At 38.0% G+C, this 15,638-nt stretch overlaps 1 protein-coding gene across 4 annotated transcripts in view; it reads left to right on the top strand.

Annotated features, from left to right (window-relative positions):
* Nucleotides 1-15,638, top strand: part of cadm1a (cell adhesion molecule 1a) — a 416,956-nt gene that overhangs the window by 357,577 nt on the left and 43,741 nt on the right. For 3 of the 4 annotated variants that reach the window (XM_044370498.1, XM_044370499.1, XM_044370500.1), the window contains one exon: nucleotides 8,096-8,188. The exons of the other annotated variant lie outside the window; for it this stretch is intronic. In XM_044370498.1, the coding sequence (XP_044226433.1) occupies nucleotides 8,096-8,188 (93 nt within the window). The remainder of the gene's footprint in view (nucleotides 1-8,095; nucleotides 8,189-15,638) is intronic. 4 annotated transcript variants of the gene reach the window in all.

Genomic DNA, 15,638 nt, shown 5'->3' with positions numbered 1-15,638 from the left:
AATGAGTTCAACCACTTCTAGTTTTTCTCTTAGACTAGTCTGAAGTTAATTAAAGAGTTTTACAAAAAATTAAAGACAAGCTAATTTTAGACCTAAAAAGTTAGCTGCCATGCCTCCAGGCTATTTCAGAAAGATACATCTAGGTCAAATGCAATGAGTTAGTGGGGAGGGGGCAATTGCCTCCCAGTGATTTTGTGTGTCCTTCCAACAGTCTGACAAACCATTTGGATTAGATTTCTTGTACCACAATGTCCTAAAGCTTTACAGAAAGATTTATTTTTTGATTAAAAGCTAAAAACCAGCCACAATATCAACACAAGATCCCAAACTGTACATTAGAGATGTGTAACTTTATGATAAAGACTGCACGGGGCTTCCTCCTACAACTGTCCTCCCCTGCTTGACAGCCAGAACAAATGCAGTCATGGCCAGTATCCACTTTAATACATCTGATTCCCAAGTATTGTGACCCTAAGTGATGGAGAGCACCGTGAGACCGGCTGACACTAACAATGTTAACAGCAAGAAGAATGAAGTCTGTATTGCTGTAACTCTCACTGCCTGCTCTTACTTCTCAGGGCAAGAAAACACAACCGTCAGGGTTTTCCTCTCACAGTCGAATGAGACCCAGCGCTGAGGGGTTTTAAGTTGTTTACAGGGTGCACCTTCACCAGCACTGGCTTTTACTGCGCACCAGCAGCATATTTAGTGACCCTATTGCCTTCTGCTGTCTTCCTACTTACTGTACACTTCGTCTCCATTAAAGCACGTGGGAGTTTTTCCTCAAGTCACTGTTTGCTCTTTAAGTAGCATTCTACATGTATTCCAGAGGTGTAGAGTGTCCCAAAATATCCTATTCAGGATGCGAGTGCTCTTAGTTTGCAGAAATTACACTTGAGTGGAAGTGAAATTGCTGGTTTTAAATAAGATGAGGAGTAAAAGTAATTCCTCATTTCCAAAACAGATTTAAAAGGTTATGTTTTGAAGCCTATCACTGTGTTCGCAGGAGAACACTTGGATTATTTAGATGATATTTTAGAGATTCCTCTGCCCTGTATCAACTGATGGGAGTCATTTTGGTCCATTTCTATAACTTCAAAAATAATCTTGATGAATTGAAGTTGTTGCATTCCCTCATATATGGTAATCATTGATTTTGGGCGACACTGGCAGGTAGCCGTCAAATGTTTCTATTAAAAATGACCCCAATAGTTTAAGTTCCAAATAATCCATACCAAAATGCATGTAGCCATTCATATGACATTTCTATTTCCACCAAATTGTTTCCAAAATAACCCAACATGGAGAAAACTACCCGTCAGTCTTCTGGTCATTGTCTGACAGATTATGACAGATGTGGCTTACTCTGAGTGGATTACTCCAAATCTTTATCCTAAGCTTTGTTAGGAGGATGCTGAGATTCAATCTGGCCTCATATTGCAATTCTGAGATGTACACAAGGCCCAACATCAAATTACTTCGAAAAAAAGCAGAATCAGACAATTTGGAGGATGTGTTCTTTTGTTACATTGTATTCCTGCTTTAGGTATTTTATAACCTCTGTCTGGAAAGGTACAATCAAAAACAAGTGTTCAAAGACACACAATAGAACCATATTTCATGCTCTTTCCACAATATTGGCATCCACCAATGTCACTTCAAGTCCATGTCAAGTTTATATGTAAAGCCCCTAATCACAGCAAGGATGTCAGGGCTCCACCGGTTCAGATTAGACGGGGACCAAGGACACAGTCTGAAAAGGGCAATGAAAAGCTTACCAAAACATATAGGCACTAAATGAATAGTATGACAAAACAGTACAATGAAGAAGAGAATGAAACAGGGAACATGAGGCAGCCTCTAGCAGAACTCAGAGTTTGTTTTACACCTACATTAGTAAGATTTTAGTAGCATCCATTGCCAAGCAGAACACCATTCTAGTGATTCCACTAAGCCAGCAGAATCATCCCAATTTGGGATGAAAAATCTGTATTAAAGTCTGGTTCTTAAGGTGATAAAGATATGGGCCATTGTTAGGGTACCCACTCTCTGCGGTGGTATTAATGTCCGTCGTTCTTTTTTCATCGAAGCATTTACCCCAAGCAATCACATCAAATTTTAATTTTGCCCAGTAAGATAGTAAATAGGATAAGATGTGGATTTTTGCCAGTTTAAAGCCATTGTGTGCCTCCCTCCCAAGCTTCAAGCTAGACCTCAACCCTAATTTTGACACTTGTCACTCAAATGTAGAGTATGTTATAAAGAAATGAGGAGGACAAATGCGGAGCTCAGACATCCATGAAGTGCAAAAGTGTACCCCAACTGGTCATTCTGTCAGATTAAAAAGTGCTCATGTGTCTTTTTGGAAGTATTTTGTTGTTTAATTTGGAGGACTTGTTAGGTAGTTTTCACCAGGGTTGTGCTGGTCACATTGTCTAAAATGTCCCCTTTGGCTACTTTTAACACGGCAAATTTGAACAGACACAAAAAACCCCAATATTATACCATACTATACTAAACTATACTATACTAAAAAGTATGAGTAGCCTTTGTCCACAGCTTTGGTCTATGCCAAAAAATGCCATTCAGTATCATTTACAGTGATTTTTCCCCATGTATCATTAATTACTCAGTGCTGGAGCTAGTTTTGTGAAGCATGTTTTCATATTGTTTGGTGTGATTACTGGCACTGGTGCTCATGTGGAGTTCTTTGACTCACAGGCTTTAACAGGAATGATTTCTGTCAGGTTGTGTAGTGTAGCTTCCTGCAGACCCGCTCCATTCGCTCAGACCAGAAACACTGATTCATAAGCCTCATCAGTAAACAAGGCCCGGTGACTCAGCGGGAGGAAAAACACATTCTGCTTGTCACATTTGAAAGTCAATGAGCTCCAGTCTTCTTTGATACTTTGCGCCAGCCAGCCACAAAAAAGTAGGAATATAGTCTACATTCATGCAATCTCATCAGTCTTGATTTTATTTTTTTAACTGTTAAGTTTTTAATGAGTTGTTGACACTGATGATCCCAAACATCTGCTGGACCCTCACAGTTCATGATGGGATAAAACCAATTAGACAGCACCACCCCCGAGCTGGAGTTTGTTAGCTCTCAAGCATGTGTGAAACTCATCAGCCCAAGCTTCGTCTGCCAGCCGACTTCCCAATGGATCATTTCTGCCCGCCTTTGTCTGCACATGGGTCTGTACAGCCTTTTGTATTGTCAAGGTTGTCTTTAAAAGAACAGAATTGTTGATAGATTAAAACATACCACATCAGCAGAGTTTTAATACTGATCCAGATCACCTGAAGGCCTTCATTTGCATTTTTAAATTTGCTTCAGGCAGAGTTCTGGGGATACACGGTCCTCTCTGTCTTGTATTTGAATTAGTTGATTCCCTTTTCTTCAAGTGCATAAAATAGATGATTTTCTAAACTAACAACTGTGAACACATTTGTGCAGTCACTATGAGCAATTTCTGCCCTCAGGGAAGGCTACGTTTATATGATAAACAACCTCTGTACCCTTAGGGAAGACATTACAAACAGCAGGATAACTTTTATTGCCTCTTTCATGTAACTTTGGGATGTAAGCATTTTCAATTTGCACTTCTTTCACAGTCAAAACACCCTTGCTTGAATCGATAAGAATTACTGGTGTACATTCAGTAATACCGTGACAGTAAATATGATTTATGACAATGTTAACAATGACAGTTCAATGTTGCTTTTCAAGAAAGCAGTGCAGTTTTTAGTCTATGTGGTGCTTCTTGTTCAATCATGAAACCCAACAGCTTTCTAAAACAATACTATAATGTGCTTTAAAGTATGTAAAACACATACAATATCAATTTGAAATCAAGAATAAGTTGATATTTATGTTTCTGTTCCATTACGGTCTTTAATTCCTTGTAGAGTATGTCTCTACTGGCAATCCATTTAAAGGATAAAGCTCAGTAAATCTGCTGGTCACTGTAGCTTTTAACAAACATTATCCTATCAGGAGTATTTGTTTGGGACTATTTTCAGCCACAGCTTTGATATGCTATTGAGAATTTATGGCAAGACGGATGATGTATGTGGAGCTGACTCAAAATAAACTACAGTGGGTGTGTTCATTGTGATGAAGGAACATGTCACCCAGTGCAACAGTGGGGCTTACTTAATAGTATTTGGACAACAATGGAGCTCTGTGGGAGAGAGGAATACTGAATTAGTTGATTCCTCTCCATGATGGTTGCATCCAGCTGATTAAATATTGCAATTCTTAACAGCTATGTGAAATTAATTAGAGATTAATTATGCAAATAAATGCATTTGATTTCATGTGACATTAAAACAGTGTCTTTTTGTGACTCATTAAACATTTGCTGCCATTTTGGTAGAGTCCTCTCATTGAAAACACACAGTGTGATTCATCTGATGCACATAACACAAGGCATCGCTGATATTGTTTAATGTCAGAGCCATAGTACAGTTTCAAGAGATGGAATTTTTGAAAGCACACTCAGCTCTGATGCAGTCTTTTAAATTTTAGTTTAAAGATGACATATCATGCTTTTATTGACTTTCTGTTATTTTCATGCCATTAGGATGTTAGATGTCTATGTTAAACATGGTCAGAGTTCCAAAACATGAGGTGAATGTATGCAAAATGCTCCCTGCAAGTCAAAAGCCAGGGCTTAAGCCTGCTCTGAATACTTGGTTTGCAAACTTACCTCTTCCTCCTCTTCATGATGATTCTGTAGCTTTTGTTGCTAAGGTTGCTCCACGGGTTGTTCAAGTTGTCCACTCACATATTTCGGATCAGATTAAGGCTTGCACATGTGCTGATGTATTTGAGATGTTTCCATTTCTAGCAAAGAACTAAAAGAGAAGAAAAATCCTACTAGTACTGTTTGTTCATGTAGCCTCCAGAGCGGGTAGAAGTCTGCCGAGGGAGCTAACCAATCAGAACAGAGTGGGCTCATTGAGAGGGGGGCCTTAAAGAGACAGGAGCTAAAACAGCCTGTTTCAGACAGAGGCTGAACTGAGGGTCTGCATAAAGGGCCAGTATAAGATAAATAAGGAGTTTTTTAAATTGTAAATGATGGTAAGATGTTCCAGTAGAGCCTCAGAATATAGATATAGACCTGAAAATGTACATTCATTCACTCATTCAAACCTTATTTAAGCCTTGAAAATCAATGAGGTTTCTCTCATTTGCAATGATATCAAGATACAGAGTTAAACACAAACAATGTAGGGTTAAATAGGTCAGAGGATGCCAATGCTCAGTGAAAACAATTGCACATTGAGGTGAAGTGGTTTGAGATCATAGTCTTGAATTGTCCACGGGTAGTGAGAGTGTTGATCCTGAGGATGTGTTGAAGATAATTCCATGTATCCATGTGCACAAAAACTAAATGCAGATTTTCCAAGTTCAGAATAAACCCATGGGACTTGAAGCATAAAACAATTAGTAGAGCGAGTTTGGCAGGATCCTGTGGTCCAGCCTTGATAATATATAGGGTGGTAAATGTCCAATAAGGGATTTATGGATGAAAAGATACAAATGTTTATCATGCCTCTGTGCCAGTGAGCGCCAATCAACTTTGTCATACAGAATGCAATGGTGAGGGATCTCCAGTAATGAATCTAAGGGCAGAATGATAAACTGAGTCTAGGGGTTTGAGAGTGGAAGCAACAGCATGTCTGTAGATTATAAAACCATAATCAAGGACTGATAGAAAGACTGTCTCAGCTATACTTTTCCTACAATTCAAAGGGAAGCTGGAGTTTTTGCTGCAGTTTGGTGATAAGATTTTCAGTATGATATTTAAATGTAAATGTTTCATCAAGCCATATACCTAGATATGAATACTCTGTGACTCTCTCAATATTGCTACCACTCAGTAAGGGTAGGTGTAGACTGTTAAAATCAATATCTTTTGCTTTAGAAAAAAGCATGAACTTTCTTTTGCTTGCATTGAGTTCTAGTTTAAGATTGACAAGTGCATCTTAAAGAGCACTAAAGAAAGTTATAGGTTCTCAACAGCAAGTTGTACAGAGTCAGAAAAACAATACAGAATAGTGTGATCCATGTATTGATGGACATTACAGTCAGTTACAGAAAAGACAATGCTATTAATATAAATTGTAAACAAGACAGGGCCCAGAACTGATCCTTGTAGAACACCTTTTGTTACTGGTAAAACTCAGATTGGATATTTCCAGCTTTCATACACTGAAATCTTTCATAAAGGTAATTCCAAAACCATCTACAAGCAATAGAATCAAACCCAATATTGCAAAGTCTCTGAATAAGCAGAGAATGATCAACTGTATCGATTGCTTTTGACAAGTCAATGAAAAAAGCGTCTCAGTGCTTCCTTTGGTCATGCAAGAAACAATAACGTTTAGAACTGATATAACAGCGGAGATGGTACTATGCATAGGTCTGAAACCAGACTGGTGAGGGCTCAAAACAATACTTTTAGAGAAATATTTGAGTTGGTTATTAACCAGTGATTCCAGGATTTTTGCCAGACAGGGAACTTTGGATATTATTGAGATCGCTGTCTCCTCTCTTGTACAAAGGGATCACATGAGCAGACTTCGAGATACTAGGAATTATACCAGTTGAAACGGAAAGATTAAATATATGTGTCATTTACTTAGTGATAAATGGAGTGGAAAGCTTTAAAAAGAATGGATTGAGTTTATCTGCTCCAGTTGATTTCTTGGGATCAATGGTTTATTGTGTATCGGCTACATCACTAGCACATGATACGTCCAATTTAAAAAGCATTTTAGCACACCTTCAGGTCTCTCTATAGTAAACATATCCCGAGGCAGGACAGGTAATTTTGTACAGCCATGGAAAAGCAATAGCAGCAAAAATTTCACTTTTGCCACCTGCAGGAAACAAGTTTTATAGTGTGTGTTCTGTGAAAATGCGACATAACTGCTGTCAATGCCATGCATCATCACATAGAGGTAAGAAAAATGACACTGCATCGTCATTGTAACTGCGTCATTGTAACACCTCTTCTACCCCTTTAATTTCCCTCTCCTCCTCCTTTTCTGTCCATAAACAGTCTTTTCTCACCATCTTATAACACCTTATTTCATTAAAGTCTTGACTTGCCTTCTATCTTTATCAACAGCCACAAATTATTTATTTTCAGCACCTTTAATAACCCCAACAGGTTTTTCAGTCCATTCCAAGGCAATCAGAGCAGCATGGGAGGTCTGTAACCAAGCAGCACTGCCAGAGGCTTCATATCAGTGCAGCCCTGCCACTTCAACAAGGAAAATGTCACTTTTGATATCTCCCCCTGGTCATTGTCAGGGTTGGGAGTCTAACCCGGCTAATGAAGTAAAAAGGGAAAAGCTGTGGGAGGAAAAATGGTCTCTGGTCAAAGCCTATGTACTCAACAACCATGCTTGGTGCTGTTCATGTATTATTATTTTCTCCTTCCTATCATTCTGAGTTTTGTGCATTGTCATTTATTGTGTCATTATGTTTCTGTTAATACATCAAATTTTGCATTATGTTTTTTTTTGTTGCCACTATCCTCACCAACTTTGTACTCTTCTCCTTGGAGACATTAAATATGCACAGACACGTTTGTTTGTCAGGATAGCTCACTGCATAACAATGACAGCATAAGTACAACACTAGCACGTGTTACTCATTAGACATTCAATCACTTCTAACAACCATGTGCTCGCTAGTGTTGTCAGTAATTCGTGTCATAGTGTTTAGCCTGTGAGTAGACATAAAAGAGAAGAGTTCCAAACAAGATCTTTGATCAGTCCCGGTCAGTGTGAGACGAGATGATGTGTGGCAGTGTCATCATTGTGTGTACAGTTTTTAATGCACTGCCATCCAGCTAATACATCAAAAGGTCTGTAGTAGACCTTTATCTCTCTCACACACAAACGCACACACACACACACACACACACACACACACAGTGACACACAACGAGCTGTTGGTCATATATCAAACAGTGATACCATCACTTCACACTGACGTTCCTTTATCTTCATGGCTCTTATACTCATTTGTTTTCCCCCCTTGTGTTTGTCATGTGTTTGTCTTCTCATTCAGATGCTCCTACCACTACCCCTATACCCACCACAGCCACCACCACCACCACTACCACCATCACCACCACCATCTCCTACCCTGAAGTCAGTCAAGGTACAGTATCACCCTCACACAACTTTTACTAGTGTGTGTGTGTGTGTGTGTATGTGTATGTGTATTAGGGGTGTGCCCGAATACAAATACGCTATTCAGCAAAGCACAAATAGTGGGTTTTTACAAATATTTGTTTCATACAAATATTTTAAAAATTATTTGTTTTTTCATGAACACTTATTGTAACACTTTAATTTTCTAAAATTAAAAGCGTAATAAAAACAGAAACAGGATTTTTAAACCTCTTTACACTTTTATTCGAATACAAATACAAATACAAATAATTTTGCTGACTCAACAAATACAGATACAAATACTGGGCTCTCTGCACATTCCTAGTGTGTATGTGTGCTCCCGTATTCCCAGTGCAGCCTTGAATCACTCCATTTATCTCCATCTTCATGCCACAATCTCCATCTTCATGCCACGGTGGCAGTCATATTCATATGCATTTTCCTTTACCCATGGGTTACATTCATGCCATTTCTCTCATCATTTACCAGATTTTAAGGTAATTCCAGACTCTATCCATTTTGGCAGGTAGAAATTAATAACTGATGATGCAACAAGTATTCAATCAACCAGGGTGCGATTTGCGAATAAATCAGAGGGATGGATGTTTTTGAAACATTTTTACTCATGAAAATAAATCAGAACCACAGTGGGCCTATACAGACTTTGAAGCCTATTGGGCTATTTCTTGCAACTGTTACTTGAACTTGACTACTGCATTTTAATTGCAGGAATACTTTAATCCATTTTTAAAAATGTATTTAAAGTATTATGATATTTTCACTCTCAGCGATGTGATGTCAAGTTCATGCCTTGTGCTTTCCTCATGCAGACACATAGGAGATATGATCATATATAACAAAACAAAAGGTCAAATGCTAATTTAACATACCAGATGCCCTTTCAGTACTGTGGATAATGTCACTTGATCAGACATGATAATACACTTAATTTCATTCTTGCAAGTCAGTGCTTAATTCAGCTCTATTGAATAGAAAATAATCACAACATGCAATAGCACAACATGCTGTCATCATAGAAATAAATAAACTACAGTATATGCCTGCTTGTCAGACTAAGAAAACAGTCTGCTTTGATAACGGACCTCTGTCTTTTTCTGCTTTTCTGTGGAGGGGTCATCCACAGCATGTTGCCGCTCTTTTACCCACATTTCTGCAAATCTCCAAGCAGGGAACGAGGCAACCGCTGGTCCATTTACTGTGTCATCATGTAGCCTAGACGTGACATTATCTCTATTGTCACACAAGCTTGAGCGCTGACAGTGAAAGTCCATTGCTGATTTTATTGTTGTTTGTACCATAAACTGTCCTCATGTTGCAGCACTGTACTTAGATTTTTTTTAAATAGCCTATTATTATTTTAGATATTTTATATGGTCTATGGGTGAAGCAGCATACGTCGCTATGAGAAGAAAATACATATTAGAATACATATTTGTCCCCAACAAGGATAAAAATAATTCAGCAGAGGCAGAGATATATAGACCGGAGGGGAAAATCCCCACTAAACTCCCACAGCAAATCGCACCCTGCACATACTGTAAATTCTGAAATAAAAGCAAAAAATGTCTGACACGAAAGCTCACGTTTCAGCTCATGTTTCATTTATCTTTTGTTTAATTTGTCACACATAATGATCCCAAGCTCAGAAATGAACTTCCATGCTCACATTTAAGATTTCGATTGTTCAAGATTTTAGGAAATATGCTCTCTTTTTTTAACAAGAAGGAGATGAGAAGATCAATACAATTTCATGTTTGTGTGTTATTTTTGAACTGAACAAGGCTAGTAATTTCCCCCTGCTTCCAGCCTTGATGTTAAGCTAGGCTGACGGACTACAGCAGCTCATACACGAGCAAATACATGAACTTGATATTGATCTACTCTCAGAAAGAAAACAAGCAAATTTATCAAAATTGAAGTGTCCTTAAAGTATAAAGCAAATATCAATACTAATTTCCTCAGTTTCTGGTGTCATTTAAAAAGCACATGTGATCTACTTGGATATTTGCCCTGAGCTTCCATCATTAACAACTGGCCATTTTAATCTAACTTTTAATATTATTGTTCAGCACAGCCATTGTAGGGTTGCATACTGTGATATTGACAGTACTCATTATGATCCACATACATACAGGTCTATAAAATATTGGAAACATGACAGATAAAAATAGGAGGAATTTATACACCCTCATCTATCACAGTCACGAATTACAGAAGTACAAAGCTCCACTGCACAAAGTGATGTGTCCTCACAATGTTTTTCAACTATTTTCTATTCAATGTTTTTTCTACGTATGATTGTGGGTGTGTATGGATGACAAATAGTAGGCGGAGGCTCAGCTCTTGTTGCTTGGTTGTCAGTGAAACCTCTCAGAGCAATCTGATGCCCGTCAATACTGTTCATTCTCTGCTATGTTCGAAAAATCATTTCACAGCAGGGTTTTTCGTAATACCACAGACAGACCAGGTGTACAAAAACATGTTGTGAAAAGATTTGGTTTTCCCCAACAAACTCCTATTTACAATTGTAATTAATGTATTTCTTGTTTCATGGAATAGGAGTGTGTATCACAATGAATCAGCATAATGGAAAAAGCAAACGCAAACAAATTGCTAAGAGCACTAAAGATGATGACACAGGTTTACTATGATGATTGTATAGGTTTAATAATTATTCTAGACATGGATTCACTGCAGACATAATTTCCTTTTTATGTGAAACTCATCTCTCATTTATAAAGTCAATTATAGATCAATCACCAGGTGGGTTGTACAAAGAGGGCAGTGTTTGAGGTGAACAATAAGTGAATATGAGCACTTGAAAATTTGGCCCTTTGAAATAAGCAAATTTTTATCTTGCTCTTTCAGAAACAGAACTCAGGGCTATTGTGAGTATAAATCTCCATAGGGTGCAGATAGAAAACATTACTTTATGCCTCAACTCAGAAATCAGCCTGAGCTCCAAATGCAATCAAAGCCTCTCTGACAGACCGTTCAATTGGAACAAATCTCACGAGGCTGGCAGAAATCACAGGCATTGTGCTTGATTATGCCATCTGATTGGATTAAAGAGAATACGTATCTATGCAAGCTGATTGATAGCTCCTTTGCCTCAGATAAAGGAGTCTGGAGTCTGCACAGGCCTGTTTTGATTATACTGTAGCTATTCTGGCTGATTCACACTGAGATCTCTGCAGATTTGCAAAACTATCACACTTATTTCTAATGTGCCTGCTGAGAATAATAGAGATAGTTAATAAAAGGTAAATAAGGTAAGGTAAATAGCAATACTTAAGATATTAATTCCATTCCAGATCACTTTCTTACAAAATTAGTGAATGAATTAATGAATTTAAGTTAGGTTACATAACTTTTAACTTAAAATGAGAAATATAAAATACATGTTTTTCATTTGGTAGTAGTTCCAATATATATATACACATCATTGCACTCACTGTCAGCCAGGTCGCCTAATGATGATGTCTTTAAAGCATCCGACTTGGGAAATGTAAGGAAATTATCCTATAATTGTCACTTGTGGCCACAGAGGCTGCTGTCAAGTTTCTACTAAATGCATTAAAATCTCCAGTCTTTAGACTTTGCTTAATATTTCACCAATGTCTCCATATTTCATGACAGAGAAAGAAGAAACATATATCAGATATCAGTAATTACTTTGGTAGTACAATGTTATCATAACCAATAGAAATGATGGTCAAAACTATATAATTAAGACCCAAGTTGTAATAAACATGAATTGTACTTTAACTCCAACTGCTTACTCAAGTGTTGAGTGCTAGAGCATGGCAATCCATTCTTGATCTTGGACATAGTATGCGTGACAAAACAACAGCCGGCTCAGGTGTCACAAACATTATGATCACATGACCTATCTGTGGAAGGTTGGTCACGTAGGTCATTTATCGTCATATATGATGCTAGCTCTGGTTCATGCACTTTGCCTACTACCCACTAGGGGTGTGCCCAAATACAAATACATTATTCGGCAAAGCACAAATGGTGGGTTTATTTGTTTCATACATACACCCGAAGATAAAGCTAAATTACTGACACAAGCAAAGTGCTCCCGAGGGACTCTCCATAACCTGTTGTTCCCCTTCTTCTTTCCACAAAGTTAGGTTGTAAAAAATAGGCAATAAATGAAAAGTGCAAAGCAATAATTGCCTTTGAAGTTCCTCCCTACACGTTACACGGTGTGCAATCTCTGTGTTATGGGTGTATAAATAGGTAGAGGTCTGTCTGCAATGAGGTGATGAGTTCAAGACCCGATGGGGGGACCTCTGTCGTAAGGTAGTTTATTCATGAACACTTATTGTAACACTTTAATTTTCTAAAATTAAAAACAAAAACAGGATTTTTAAGCCTCTTTCCACTTTTATTCAAATACAAATACAGATACAAATAATGTTGCTGCCTCAACAAATACAGATACAAATACAAATACTGGGCCCTCTGCACATCCCCACTACCTACCACATCCATACTTCATGATGGACAAATATTTTAATGATTTTATAGAAGTAAAATACTGGGAACTCCCAACTCAAAGTTTCTCTAAAATGAAGGAGAATTAAAATCATTGACAATCTCTGCAAGTACTAAAAATCACTGTACAGTATTTTGGCAAGTCATATCAGTCCCCTGTGAACAGGACTTATGTTGAGATGTGTGGGCTCCACCTGATAGAACAAACCTCACGTCTGCAGTGCCAATATTTTCAGGTCGAAACAACCCACTTACAGTTTCTGCCAGATGTCCTCTCTTTGCTTTCAACTATCAGGGGCATTCCATTATTACTGTGTATATAGTGTAGATTGAAGGCAACAGACTCATATAGCCATAATACGCTCTGCCAGTTGATTTCATTTACCCACAGTGTGCTGCACAGATCAGAGACCCACTGCCAAATGAATCTGTCAGAGTGGTATTGAGGGTTTCTTTTTTTTTTTTTTTTTATCAATTTCCCATTAGGGGGACAGAATAGAGTACTCTAAAAAAATCTATTAGAGCCCCAACACATGGCTCTTAAGTGCTTGGCAGGGTTTAGAAAGTTACTTGGGGTAATGATTAAATTGCTATTTTCAGATATCTGTCCTATACAGTAGCTTCTGCAATTGGGACATGCTATTAATTTCCATTTACATTCAACTGCCTTTTTTTTTTATATTTCTCCAAAACACCTTCCAGGAACAAAATTTTCTGTTTATTATTCTTTAAAATCCTATTTCTTTTCCCATGTGCTTGGCTGTCCATATCCTTTTTTTCTGCCATTTCTATGTCAGTGAGAAAGAAAGAATTTCCTTGAGAAGCAACATTTTGTGCTGCACACTCTCCTCAGGGGCAGCAGTCTGTTGTATCTTTGTAGTCGAAGTCAGGGCCAATAGGAGGTCTTTTGTGAAATGCAAGCCAACCCAAAAAGTACAAATGGACTGCTGTGTTTCTAGGGATTCAGTATTCATCCTCCCATATATTCATACTTACATATTACATACTTATCACCTCACCTTTCTGTCCCCCATCAATACAATATGACTAATCATTCATTAATTCAACATACTGCCAAGTGAACAACTTAATCCCTGAATGAAGAAAATAGATAATAAATGTAGACCTGGTGCAAGCAAAACAATCAGGCAGCTGGCTAGTATTACTTTTAATTGACAAAAGACCATAAACAGTGCTGACAACCAATTCATTTAACCCACGCTACAGACAGGACAACAAAACAGGCAAGGGAAAAGAGAAACAAATATGCATTGCATTTGTCAGGGTCTTAAATTACATAAACACCATCTGGTAAAGTGACTTCACATTTGCCTCCACCTCACATTCTCCTGACTAACGCATGCACACGGTGTGCCAGATAATATGTGGTATTGTTCCCACTTTGCTCAGTTTGATTCCTTGTCCATTTTGAAATTGGAGCCAGCCAGCTATAACTAATTTGATTAAGGTCAATTGCAACACAATAACTGCTGTCATGCAGCATATAGCCTAAGAGAGTGTTCAGCATCATGGAAAACACTTGTCTGGAGCCCAAAATATATCTTAATGTGGAAGTATATTGTCTTCCAGAGGTATTACTGCACTCTACAATGACCAAAAGGAGATGAAACTCATAAAGCAGGGCCAGGAGATAATCCGCTAGCCACACAATATCTGAAAAATACCAACAGCACAAATTTATGTGCACTCATTCAAGTCAGTATTAACATATATTTTTACACTACATTACAACTCCTAGGCTGCACTGAGGTTGTTAAAATGTGTAAATGTGTGTAAAACTGCTAAATACTGCATATCAATCCTGACTATTATTTTAACCATACTTCATTGGTGCACAGCATTAAGGAAATATCCAACAATACTAAAAGTCTACAGCCATGCTAGAAGCTCTGTTACACTCTGAGTTTAGCATGTTCACTGCTAAAATTTTCTAAGCAGCACTAAACACAAAGTACAGGCAAAGCTGGTGGGAATGTCGTTACTGCTGCAGGTATTTGGTTAAAAACCAAAGAATGGGACAAAGTCAACTTCGACCTAATGATGGCACTAGATGAAAAATCAGGGGATCACCATAGTTATTACAAGTCAATGTTAGGTGAACAGGAATATATGAATAACACTGCATGACCATCTATCCAGAGGTTATTAAGATATGTCACTAGAAACCAAAAATGTCAACCTCGTGTTGATGCTAAAAGAAAAGTCAAGGGATCACCAAAGTGTTTAGGATTCCTCCTCTAGGGATCATGAATGTCTGTACAAAACCTCCTTGCAATACATACATAGTTGTTGAGATATTTCAGTCTGGACCAAAGTGGTGGACCAACTGACTGAACAACATTGCCACGCCTTTTTTAAAAAAAAAAAAAAAACAAGCCCAGCACAGTGATAAATCTTAGATTCAAGAGTCCCATTCAGTCCCATTTTAAAGTGGCAAAAAACAAGTCATCCATAACTTAAAACATATATATGATAAACATCAGGATATGCTGATTGTTCCTCAGACAATAGTTTCCTCCTGGATTTACTGTTCTCCGCCAACATTCAGCAGTTTGTACAGGGAAATAAACTACTGTTGAAGAGAAAAAGATACCAGTTTCTCTATTAACACAGCTCTGTCGGGGGTGGCAAAATTCTGGGCAAATGTAGGAAATCACAAACTAAACCCGAAGTAGAGAAGGCAGGTCAGAGAAAGTGGATCCAACAAAAAAGTATTCTAGTAGCCAGCGGGGACACCCAACAGCCTGTTGGCATTTTCAGTACCACAGGGTTCCACCTAATGCATTTCTGCCAATATAATTATGATTGGCATGCAGTTATCTCTGCATGTTGAGCTGGATGTCATGTCACAGTTAAACCTGGGCTCATGCGAAGCGTGGCAAGTAGTC

Source organism: Thunnus albacares, chromosome 13 (genome assembly GCF_914725855.1).
Source record: "Thunnus albacares chromosome 13, fThuAlb1.1, whole genome shotgun sequence".
NCBI classification, from domain to species: domain Eukaryota; kingdom Metazoa; phylum Chordata; class Actinopteri; order Scombriformes; family Scombridae; genus Thunnus; species Thunnus albacares.
This window is presented reverse-complemented; position numbering and strand designations above follow the sequence as displayed.